The 12,092-nt window shown below is 38.7% G+C and overlaps 1 protein-coding gene across 4 annotated transcripts in view; it reads left to right on the top strand.

Annotated features, from left to right (window-relative positions):
• Positions 1 to 608: 608 nt before the first annotated feature.
• Positions 609 to 12,092, top strand: part of CWC22 (CWC22 spliceosome associated protein homolog) — a 32,312-nt gene continuing 20,828 nt past the window's right edge. Inside the window, exons 1-12 of one of the 4 annotated variants that reach the window (XM_069781587.1) lie at positions 609 to 733; positions 1,353 to 1,455; positions 4,421 to 4,488; positions 5,332 to 5,448; positions 5,559 to 5,813; positions 6,289 to 6,417; positions 8,718 to 8,886; positions 9,239 to 9,292; positions 10,226 to 10,361; positions 10,449 to 10,655; positions 10,776 to 10,838; positions 11,183 to 11,278. In XM_069781587.1, coding sequence (XP_069637688.1) covers positions 1,429 to 1,455; positions 4,421 to 4,488; positions 5,332 to 5,448; positions 5,559 to 5,813; positions 6,289 to 6,417; positions 8,718 to 8,886; positions 9,239 to 9,292; positions 10,226 to 10,361; positions 10,449 to 10,655; positions 10,776 to 10,838; positions 11,183 to 11,278 — 1,321 coding nt within the window. In that variant the 5' untranslated portion in view covers positions 609 to 733; positions 1,353 to 1,428. The other 3 variants (XM_069781584.1, XM_069781585.1, XM_069781586.1) reach the window with 3 other exon arrangements.

Here is a 12,092-nt window from a genome sequence, read left to right as displayed (position 1 = left end):
TGTAACACTCAACATGGTATGATGTATTATGTCTGTCCTGGACTTATTTCAAGTAATGTTTAACCAGCAGCTTACGCATAAGCGACAGAAGTGAGTGCTACAGGTGTTATTCAAGGGGCAGGTGTACTAAATTCATTCAGAAAATTCACTAAATTTTAGAGATGCTGGAAGACTTTGGACAACTTCTCATCCTGAAGGGAAGTGAGTCGACTGCTTGTCTGCTATTACCTATATTTCTGACAGGAACGTTGTACATTTGGTAGCAGCGGGGTTGTTTTTTCTGAGGTGCCTTCACCTGCCAAGTCAGCGCCAGAGAAGCGCAGGCTGAACCGAAAGGAGCAATACGGCTGCTATAGAGACACTCACCCAGGAGTCACCCTATCGGCTTATTTCCCGCTGCGTTTTGGGGGTTTTTGTTCCCTGCAACAGCCGGTACACACATTTTCATTCTAAATAAGAGACTGAAAGGGTGCGGTACGGACGAGGCCGGTGAGCGCGGCCCCCCGCAAGATGGCCGCCGGGGGCGCCGCCGCCGCAGAACTACGTTTCCCGTCGTGCAGCGGTGCCGGGGCGGCCGGAAGTTCGCCCTTCCCCTGCGCTGCTCTCAGGGCTGTAGCCGTCAGCCGGCGCGCGCCGAACGCCGCCGCTGGGCGGGGCCTGAGGACGGCGCGCTCAGTGCGCGCCGCGTTCCGCCGGAAGCGACGCTGTTTGTGGCCCAGCGCGGCGGCGGGCGGTAGGTGCGGAGCTGGGTGGGCCGCGGGCTGTTGGTGGGTGACGGCGCTCCCGCGGGCGGGGCGGGGCGGGGCAGGGCAGGGCAGGGCAGGGCAGGGCAGGGCGGCGGGTCACCCTTCTCCCCGGGAGTGGGGGGAGCCCCCGAGCGCCGCCCGCCCGCCGGCCGGGTCCTCCCACGGGTTGGGGGGCGCGACCTGCCCTCCCCGGTGGCAGCTCAGCCGCGGGCGGGGGGCCGCGGGCCGCGGGCCGGGCGGTTGCGCAGCCCCCCGGAGAGCTCGGTGGTCGGCCGGGCCGGGGCTGGGCGTCGTGAGGCTGGGCCCGTGGGCAGGGCCTCGGCATCCCCTGCCGCGGCCTGGCCGGCGCGTCTCGCTGTCGGCGCCGGCTGTGCCGGGTGGCCGCGGCGGTGGTGCTGGTGAACTCCCGGCCGCCGTTTTACAGCCTTTGCCTCCTCCGACAGGGGCTGTGTAACCTTAAGAGATCTGACTAGGTTCCGGGGGGGTGGGGGCTCTTTGTTCTGGTTTAAGGAGTTATGCAAGCATAGCTTTAGAGAACAAATTAAAAGCGCGGGTTCCTGCACCGCGTGCAGTAGAAAGTTTATGATTGTTTTCTGTGTGTTATAGATGAAATGTTTTTCGTGTGCTGAACTCCACCTTGGATTGTCTCATTGCTGCACTTCATAAAAAGTAGGAAGTAAAGATGAAGAGCAGGGTGACACAAGTAAATGTAAGTGTTCTTAAACCTAAATCGTAGGGTTTGGTTATTCCCTTCTTACTGGTGATTAGGCCTGTAGCTGATGTTATGTTAAATGAAACTCCCTGAATGTAAAGCAAACAATATCCATAATGGACAGCAGCTGTTTATAAGAGAAATATTACTGTGAAGTCAGTGAATTGCAGCTGTTTCTAGCACTTGTTGTCCTAACATCGGAAGTTCTGAACATTATTAGGATATAATGATAAAGTAATGGGTGAAAAGTGACTGACTGATGGCTTAACAGAGAACATAAGTATGTGGAGAAGTGGAGAAAAGAGGTGTTGAAAAATTAACAGTGATGTTAAAATGGAAAGATACAGACATGGAGTAGCAGTTAATGTGGCAACTCTACTTCTTACTGTGAAAGTTAAAGCTTTCCCTTTTAAAAGTTGTGTGGTACATTTCTGAATGGATGGGAGTGAGTTTTAGGAATGCAAGAAGAAAAAATTTGCTTTAAAATTACTCTCCGAAATTGGCGCTTTAGAAATGCGATATTTGTCAAGTACACTAAATTTGGGACTGGTTAGCAGAGTAATAATCTACTGATACACTATCTCAAATCTATGGTATTTCTCTGCCTATAATTCTAGAGTTTGACCCTGCATAGGCTTCTTCACTCTTTTGGTTCCATCTTTTCTGACTGAAGTGATTTTTAATAGGGATGCTTGAGGGATAGTTGATACTTTCTTACGCCTTCCTAATCTGATGGTTATTGTCGTGCTCGCTCATGTGTCAAAGTAAGCCAGTCAGCACTGTTTTGGACGCTTTCAGTTAATCCATTTGATCAAAATGGATGAGGAAGAAGACTTGTGGCAGAAAGCCTGGTCATGAAGAGTTCAGGGTGACAAGTTCTTCAGCAAACATAGCTGCTTTTGCAGGGAGACATGATAACTGCCAAATACAGAGACATCCATAATGTTTTATTTCTGTGAACACTTGTCTTTTTGGGTCTGCTTGGGCAAAGGCAGATGATGTAGAACTCATGAGAATGGATCATCCTAAAAAGACCCACTTCATCCTATCTGCTAAATACCATTTAAATACAGTAACTGTTCTGTGTTTTTCAAAGATTTTTATTACCACTGTCTTGGAAGCTTAGGATACATTTTTGCATCATATTATTTGGAGAAAAAAACCAACAACTTAAGGACTTATTTTAACCTTGAATGATTTCAGTGATCTGCTGCATGGTATAGTCCCACAAATGAGTATTGAAAGGGCAAGAAAACCTTGGTGAAAAATGTGAATTTCTTGTACTAGCTTTGCCATGAAAGATAATGTTACTCTGGAATTAAATTGTCAGATGGACAGTACTTTTGTACAGCTGCATACTCCCAGTAAATGATGCAATGCATTTGTATTGCACCATTGTCTTGATTCAGTCAAGATCATAGTGGGAATAATTCTAACACAGTGTTAGAAACATACCCTAGGGGAGGTGATATTCTAGGATATGTTACAGTGGCCTCAAAAATACAAATATAATTTACATACATATACACACACCCCAATTTGAGTGATAGTGAGTCAGCCTCATCAGTCTGTTGATACAATGGTGCTCGTAATCTTTGTGTTGCTATTATTTCTTTAGGAAGCCTCAGTTAACATTGGTTTTACTTGCACAGCTCATTATAAACACCACACTTGCCATTTAGTGAAGATACTTTTCTTTCTAATTAAGTTTTTGGAGATCATTGGGTATAACTGTCCATCAGGGTCTGCTTATAAAGGAGGTGTCATTGTATTCTACTAACCAACAGTTTTCACTGGTTCTTTGGTGGGGCAAAAACTGGCATGCTAGGATGTTATTGCATAGAATGCCACTTCAAATGAGATTAGTATTTCTGCAAAAAGTTCAGTCAAGGTGCATAAGCAAGTCCTTGCATTGAGTTTCTGCATCGAGGTGAAGTGTTACCTATTTCACAGCTGATCACTGGCTGATAACATAAGATTGTGGTTCTGAAAAATCATAAATAATATTTTAAGGGAAGAGAGGACCCTTACAGTCCTACAGAAAAGTGTAGGCGTTATAAAAGCTGCTTCTTAGCTGTACCAAAGTAGTCTTGAAACATCTTGATGAGGTGAATGTCTATGTGCATTGTAGATGCTGTTATGCTCCGATTTTTGTGTATGACTCCATACTTCTGTATGTCATGGTTCAGCCCACAGAATTTGCTGTGAACTATTTAAGTGTGTATCACTTAACTGTGCAAACTTACATTTCAAAAAAATCTAGATTTAAATTTACTTCCAGGATCTGTTAAGTGGAACAGTGTGACTTAGATGTTTATAATGTATGAAGCTAGGAATGACTCATGAGAAAATAAATCATGGTTAGTAAAAAGGAGGAAGGTAAGGAGAAATTGTGCAATAAAAGGGATTTTTAGGAGAGAGGAAAGACACGCTTCAAACAAGAAGTGGTAGAATTCTGTTAATGGTATTGCATGTGATGCAACAAAGTGTAAAATGGTGTATGGAAGAAGGAAGCAGGAAAGGCAGACTGAAGGTCCATCTACTCTAGTCTCCAGCAGTAATTGACAGCAGATGCCTTGAAAAGTTTAGGAACAGGGCAACCACTAAAAGTACTCGCCCACATACTCTCCCAGTCTCTGCCTATTTGCAACTTGCTGAGCCAGATACATTTTTCTGGTAACCCATGTGAATTTCTCTTCAGTGTTTGTCCAGTCTCTTGAACCCATGTAAGCATTTGGCATCTGCAGCATCCTGTAGCAGGGAGTCCAGCTGCCTGATTACTTGTTATTTAGAACCAGCTCTCTTTGTCATAACTGACTGTCACTAGCTTTATTTGATGGCCCTTACTTCTTGTAAAGGAGTAGGGAACTGAAGACATGATATGCTTTGATCTCAAGATATACATGCTCACAGTAATTAATTAATGTTGGGTCTTGATTTTTTTCTTTCTGTTTTATTAAAGCATGGCTCCAGCTACGAGAGGAGGGAAAACTATGGTTCACGCCAAAGAAGTTTATCTCCAGAGGACAGGTAGAATGATTAAGTTTTATACCCTACAATTCTGTACATCTGTCAGATAGCGAGTTAGATAAGTTAAAAAAAAAAAACCCACAACACACAAAAACCAGGTTCTGTTTCTTTTTATATAGCACCATAACTGAGCACTGAAAAATAAGTGTACATTTAGTAAAATACTTGCATGGCAATATAGCTGTAATTAAATAGATTTCTTATTAAAACTAAATCTTTAAAAAATCCTTAGCATTCAGTTAAACTGTCACGGGACTTGAAAATGGAAATTAGATGCCAGCTTTTTGCTTGGACTCGTATGTTGCTGATACCACCATTGTAACCTTAGAGTAAGATTATTGATGCCAGCAGGAGGTGGAGAAATATAATTTGAAGTGCAGTCTACCAAGGCATGAGATAAACTGTTACCAGTTTACTTTTAATTTCACATCTTAATTGGAATGAAACTTCTTGTACTAAACACAGTATCATTTTTTTTCTAATAGTGTCTGTTCTGTTTCATGCTACGCAGGCAGAAGTAGGTGAAACAAATGAATGCATATGTTCCAAGGAATGCACAGTGCTGAATTTACCTTTAGTATTTGATGTTATTACCATTAGGTATTTAATTTTAAGTTTTAGGAGGAGCTTCCTTTTACAGTGCTGCTGTGATTTTTTGATTATTTTTTGCTGACAACAAATTATTATAAAAGGAGCATCTTCTGTTTGAATGATGCGTATATTGAAACCCACATTGCAGAAGTGGAGCAGTTCTGTATTGTAACATTGCATTGCAAGCAGATGCTAATAGCATTGCTTTTCTAAGCCTATTGCTAAGAATGTTGTGTCTTGGGTTGTGAACAGGGATGTAGATCGTGACAGGTCTCCATCTCCCAGAAAGAGAAGATACTCTGATGACAGCAGATATGATCAGGAATATTCAAGAAGGGAATACTATGATGACAGAACTTCAGAAGGAAGGTATCAAGACCTTTCTTAATCAGTAATAAAATATGCATTTTAAAGAATAAAACGTGTAAACTTTTCATGACCCCTTGGATGTGTGGTGGTTTTTTTCCTTTCTTTAGAAGGATTGAAAGGGGGAGAGAGAGACACCATGAGAAATGGGAGGAGAGAGAATCTGATCGAAGGAAGCAGAGAAGATACTCATCACCTGATCGTAGGAGTCCAGAGGAGTCAACAGTCCAGAGCTCACTTGCTCATGATGAGACCACTTCAAAGAAGAAGAAAGAAGAAGTGGATCCAATCCTTACTCGTACAGGTGGTGCATATATTCCACCTGCCAAGCTCAGGATGATGCAGGAGCAAATCACTGATAAAAACAGGTGAGTTGAAAGTAACATATTAGAATTTTGAAAAGCAAAACAGTGAAGGGTTTTAGTGAATGTTGGTGAAAATAGGATATCTTTTGAGGGCTGTGATCGTTCTTTTGAAGGTATATTTTTAGCAGAAGAAAGGTAAGAGAATCAGATTATGACTGTACCTGCTTCTGCTGCAAAGTGAAAATGGAAAAGTGGGATACAGAGCACAACCAGGGATTTTTTGGAATATCTTAGAAAACTGAACGTACTGTGTTGTAACGTATGTGTGGAGAATTACATTTTGGGATATCATGTTGATTCAGTGATTTCCTAGTATTTAAATGTATAATTCTGAACTAGTTTTCACACTTATGCAGTGACTATTTTCTTACCTATTTTACTGATTATAACTTACATTCACGTTTTCATATACAAATAAAAATTCACTCAGTGCTACCTCAAATTTATGCATTAGTAATTTGTGATACCTTTGTAATAGCTTGGCATATCAGAGGATGAGTTGGGAAGCCTTGAAGAAGTCGATCAATGGTCTTGTCAATAAAGTGAACGTTTCTAATATAGAAAATATCATTCATGAGCTCCTTCAAGAAAATATTGTTCGGGGAAGGTAAGTCTTAGTATTTTAGAACAATTATTAGCATTAAAACAAATGTTAGCGTTTCTGCTAATATTTATACTGTTCATGTGTATATCACTATGTGTGCTATGTGTAGTGTATGGATGCTAGTCAGGTTTTGAAATTAACCTTAGCCTACATTATCCTATGTAGACTAGTCCCCTGCTTGGAGAAGGGTCCGGGGGGGAAAGGAATTGTACGTTTGGAGGAATAAAAGTGCAACAGATGACATATGTTTCCTTTTCTTAAAGGTTTTTCCTAAGCATTTTATTTGAATGACTTGCAATTTACAGTCTGTCTATTCACTTTTGTATTCCCGGATTTTTTCTGTGGGACAAATATTTGTAGCCAGTATCTAGCAAAACAAATTTTACTGCAGTTATCTGGCCGGATTGTTTATTGTTGTAATTAAGAGAAAGGATTATTATGGTATTTGAGCTCAGTACTACGTCATGGTGACTGTGCAAGTACTGTGTGATGACTTCCCTTGCTTCAATTTTGATGTCAATAGAGGTTAAATATGCTAGTCTGAAGGAGTATGGGTTTCTTAGATTGGCTACCATTTAAACAAACAAAACTAAACCACTGCCAACAAAAAAAACCTCTGAACAAAATATCCAGAATTAATTCTGTTACATTTCAAACAGATGGCAACACTTTTTCGGTCACAACGTAATCACTGTTATTTGAGGAGGTTATAGCTAAGGAATGTGTTAGTTACATGTATGTCATACGTGATGGGAAGATCAGAATCCTGCAAATAGTGTAAAAATAACAGAAGAGAATTAAGTAAAATCTGGGGATTGAGCAAGTAGTTCCTGAATATGATTTCTGTTAAAAGTCATAATGAAGTCTCAATCAGTCTGTTGCAGGCAAGTAAAAAGCAGTTCTGCATTTCATGTCCCTGAAACTTAATTTTCATACAACCAGTAATATTTTAGTTTAAAAATTAGCTTATTGAAAATTTTTAGAATAAACTTGTCTGTGGAAGTGTTTGTGTGTGGTTTATAAGCTTATAAGTTTCAAAATAATGTAGATGTAAAATCACACCATTTTCCTTTTTATAGTTAATTTTTACTTCCAAATTTGCACAAAGGTGCATATAAAAGTAATGACATGAAGGTTTATGTGGCCGTAACGTTCTTTTCTGAGTTTTCTAGGTAGAGGGTAAATAAGATCTGAACCAGACCAGTTTCAGTTTGTAAGCAAGAACTAACTAATAGTTTCAAAATTTAAATATTCTCTCTCTGCGCACTAGTATGAAATGAGTTCTATTTAATTTGTCAACTCTAAAGTAAGTAAGAATAAAGTCCTTATGTAGTTTGTGTATAGTACCCTGTAGGAGGTTTTTTTGAAGATTTCAACAGACCAAAGAGAAGACAGTCGGACACCAGTGTGCACTTTGAAGATTCATATTCGGAGGGCTTTTTTTTTTCCTCTCACCCATTCGTAATGGAGTAATACAGCAAAAATAAAATTCTATGTGCTAAAGCGTTAGAAAAAGCAACACTGGCGCCGGGAGTCTCATTCTTTTCAGACTTTAGTCTTGACATATATTAAGTGAGAACGTTAGTATAATAACTGTTATCTCATGGTGTTTACATTCATTTAGGCTCTACGTAGTAGGGTTTTATAATCAGTTCTCAGTTCCAAAACATAATTATTATGTTGAAAATATGCAGTTTCATTTGAGAAAAGCATTGAAAAGTATTACTTTGCCGATTCTGGTTTTACTGAGCATTCAGTTTTATTACTCCTAGGTAGATATTTATTGTTAGGGACCTTTTATGGAAATACAATTATTATTTCTTAGAAATTTGTTTTGCTTGTTGAAGTTATCGTTATACTGAAACACAATTATGTGTTTTTCATAAATAGTTGCGGAGCAGATGTTTTTTCTGGCACAAACAGGATTTTGTGTTTTCAGTTGAGGAAAAGAAACAGCACAATCGTACGAACTTCAAAGCTAACAAGAGCCTGCTTTGGGGTTAAAAAGGATAATTGCAGGATACAAGATGAAGACTTTTTACATGCTTATCATCTTCAAATGTAGTTCTAATAGGAATATTAATAAAGATAAGGTATCAGTTTAAGAATTTCTGAGCTCACACACATTTGGGCAACATTTTGCTAAACTCCATTTCTGGCATGATAAACAATGGTTTGAAATTGACCATCTGGTACCTTCTAACTATTCCAAACTGTACAATACTATTTTATGTGATATGTACTGAATAAAAACATTAAATGTTTTATTACCAGAAAAATCTTAAACTTATGTATTTTTACAGGGGATTGTTATCTAGATCCATTTTGCAAGCTCAGAGTGCCTCTCCAATTTTTACCCATGTTTATGCAGCTCTTGTGGCAATTATCAATTCAAAATTTCCAAATATTGGTGAATTGATTCTCAAGAGGTTGATACTAAATTTTCGCAAAGGATATCGCAGAAATGATAAGGTATGTAAAATGTGAAGAAGCAACATGCTGAAACTTGTAATTCTGCTACGTTAACCTTGTATCAAGTGTATTTAAATTACATACTTCAAAGGAACACATCCAAGAGTTGTGGGTTGGGACCTATCATTAGCACAGTAAGTATAGTAGTATTAGAGTATCGTGAAAGCTTGACAACCTGTTCTGGGTTGGTACTGTGATAGTAGTTTTGTTTGTTTGTTTGTTTTAAATCAATATCCCAAAATAGTTAGTTTCATGACTTAATCTGAGATGAACAAATCTGTAGTATGTCTGAGTTACAAATTTTTTTCTTCTCTATACGATGTGTTAAAATTTTGTTTTATTTCTTTTGCAGCAACTCTGTCTAACATCTTCAAAATTTGTTGCACATTTGATGAATCAGAATGTGGTATGTTACTTCATGTTTCTTCTCAATCCAAACCCTGTATGGCTATTTCTTTAGTCTCAAGACAGCAGCAGCCTAAGTGAAGATGCTCTCCCTGTTCTAAAGGTTACTGAAAATCTGAGTTCAGGTTTCCTTTTAACGGCTGCTTTAAGTTGTTAGGACCATTTTAGAAAAGACATTGGTAACTGCCTATGCAGTTTTCATCACTTACCATTGCATTTATGCTCCAGAGCTTCCCCAGACTTTGTAAATATGTTTGGGCTAGTATACAGACAAACCTTGATGCAAAGCAAACATCATTTAAGGCTCTGTCCCACAGATCTTAAACAGATTTTCTTGCAACACTGTCATCTGACTTAAACATCTGTGTAGGCAGAACTAGACTCAGTTGCATCTAAATCAAATTTGTATCTAGCTCTATGCTACTTCTTTATGTGTTAGAAATCAGGATACTCCAATTTAAATAATGGCAAGAAGCAGTGTTTCAGGAATGCATTGGGAATGTACAGTATTTTGGTAAAAAGCATACTAATCCAAGTGTGCCATTTGCTTATGTGCCTGATCCTGGAAGACCTGATTTAGTTATAGGCACAATGCATTTACAACTAGTTTCTGTAAAGTAAGTGCTGTTTTATTTGCTTTGTGGAAATGCATTCTGTTTTTTCTTAATGGCAAAATGTTTTTCATTGCTTGCTTGTTCATTTCAATAGCATAGTCACATTCACTACGAAGTTGATGTAAATACAGGTGTAAAAATTGTATTTGAAATTTTTCACTTTCTCTTAATTAGCTTTGTCCCACTACTGTTGTTTTGTGTGTGTGATTAAACAAGTGTGTTGTGACATCCTCAAAGGCTGGACTGCTCCATCAAGTAAATGACTGTAATAATAGTGTAACATTGTACATTCTAATTCTTTAGTGATATTCTTTCCATAGGCTCATGAGGTTTTATGTTTGGAAATGCTCACTTTGCTTCTTGAAAGGCCTACTGATGACAGTATTGAAGTAGCGATTGGATTTATTAAAGAGAGCGGGCTCAAATTAACGGAAGTTTCTCCTAGAGGTATTAATGGTAAGTGTAATTAGCCAGAACATTTGTCTTTTTGATGTTTGTATTAGTAAATCCTTTTCATATTTACATTTCTGTCTTTTTCCCAAGCAATCTTTGACCGTCTTCGACACATTCTACATGAATCTAAAATTGATATGCGTGTTCAGTATATGATAGAAGTCATGTTTGCTGTTCGGAAGGATGGCTTCAAGGATCATCCAATCATTCCAGAGGGATTAGATCTAGTGGAAGAGGAGGATCAATTTACTCATATGTTGCCATTAGAAGATGACTACAACCCAGAGGATGTTCTTAGTAAGTTAGAAATGGCAGATAATTCTATGACTGCATTCCCCATGAAAACAAATTTAAGATTAAATATTCATTGTTTTCTTCATTTTGTATTTTAAATAAAGATTCTCTTTTATTCTAAAGATGTTTTCAAGATGGATCCAAACTTTATGGAAAATGAAGAGAAATACAAAATGCTGAAGAAAGGTAGGGGTGTGCGTACGCACGTTTTATAAATAATATATAAATATTTACACATTTATAGGGCATTTACTTAACCAACTATTGTTATCAACCTTTATTATTTAACAGTGGGTGATATTTGTGTCCCAGATAATTGTCAGTTGATCATAGACCTTTCCAATGTATTCCTGCTATTTTCTTCAGTATTGTTTCTCCAGCTATCATTTGTTTATGACATACCTATCTTTTGGGCTCTGCCACAGCCTCCACCTGAGACACCCTTTCACTCTTAGGTGTTAGATCAGGTGGTTTTGGTGATGAAACTACTGTGGTCTATATTCCTTTAATCTGGGATACTGCTCTTTCAGAAATTCTTGATGAAGGTGCCAGTGAATCTGAAGCAGATCAGGAGGCTGGAAGTAGTGAGGAAGATGAAGAAGATGATGAAGAGGAGGATGAAGATGGTAAGTGTGTGACTGGCACCTTTCTAGTGATGGATTGGTTGTAGATGAAACAAGAAGGAAAAGCTTACTTAACTTGTTACACATGTTGCAAAACTAAGACTGTTCAAGTGTTAAGCGATGTTTTAATCTTAAGTTATTCTCAGATCTGAGTGTTTACTAGCAAGTAGTATAAAAGTAATGGTCTAAAAGGAAGCATTCAACACAGGCAGAAAATGAAAAGCAAGTTTGCCTGATTGTTCTTGACCGTATCGGTTTAATGGAAGAAAAGCCTTTCAAACATAAGATATTAAAAAAAAGAACACGAAAACACTTCCTTAAAAACTAGCAAAGACAACCTTTCTGTACACTTTCTAGTGCTCTATCATATTTTTAAGTCACTTTCAAAATCAGAATGAGTTTTCTTACAACTGTATTTACATCCTCTATATCTCATTTCTTACTTCAGTTCAGCCCCCTTTCTTGATCTTTAGTGGAAGCAGTCAGTGTTGACACATTTTCAAAGAATGTATTTGATTCCCAGGAAAAAAAAAGATGGATAAGCATAACTGAAGTGTTTGTACAGACAAAGCCAGCCACGTCCTGTTCTTGTAGAATACCAGGAATGGATTTCCTCACCAGTTTGCTGGAGTATTTCACAGAAGAGCAGAGCTACCAGGCTGATGAAAAGTATGAGAATTGACATAACTTTTCATCACTTATGCTATTACCAAACTTTAAAAGAATGAAGGAATAGCGAATACCTTATGAAGGTGTTCCCAGAATGGTTTTAGTTTGGAACAGATTTTTCTACACTTGCTCCAGGGCAAAGCAGAAC

Source organism: Haliaeetus albicilla, chromosome 4, assembly GCF_947461875.1.
Source record: "Haliaeetus albicilla chromosome 4, bHalAlb1.1, whole genome shotgun sequence".
NCBI lineage: Eukaryota > Metazoa > Chordata > Aves > Accipitriformes > Accipitridae > Haliaeetus > Haliaeetus albicilla.
The sequence above is the reverse complement of the archived record's forward strand: the minus strand, read 5'-3'. Positions and strand labels throughout refer to the sequence as shown.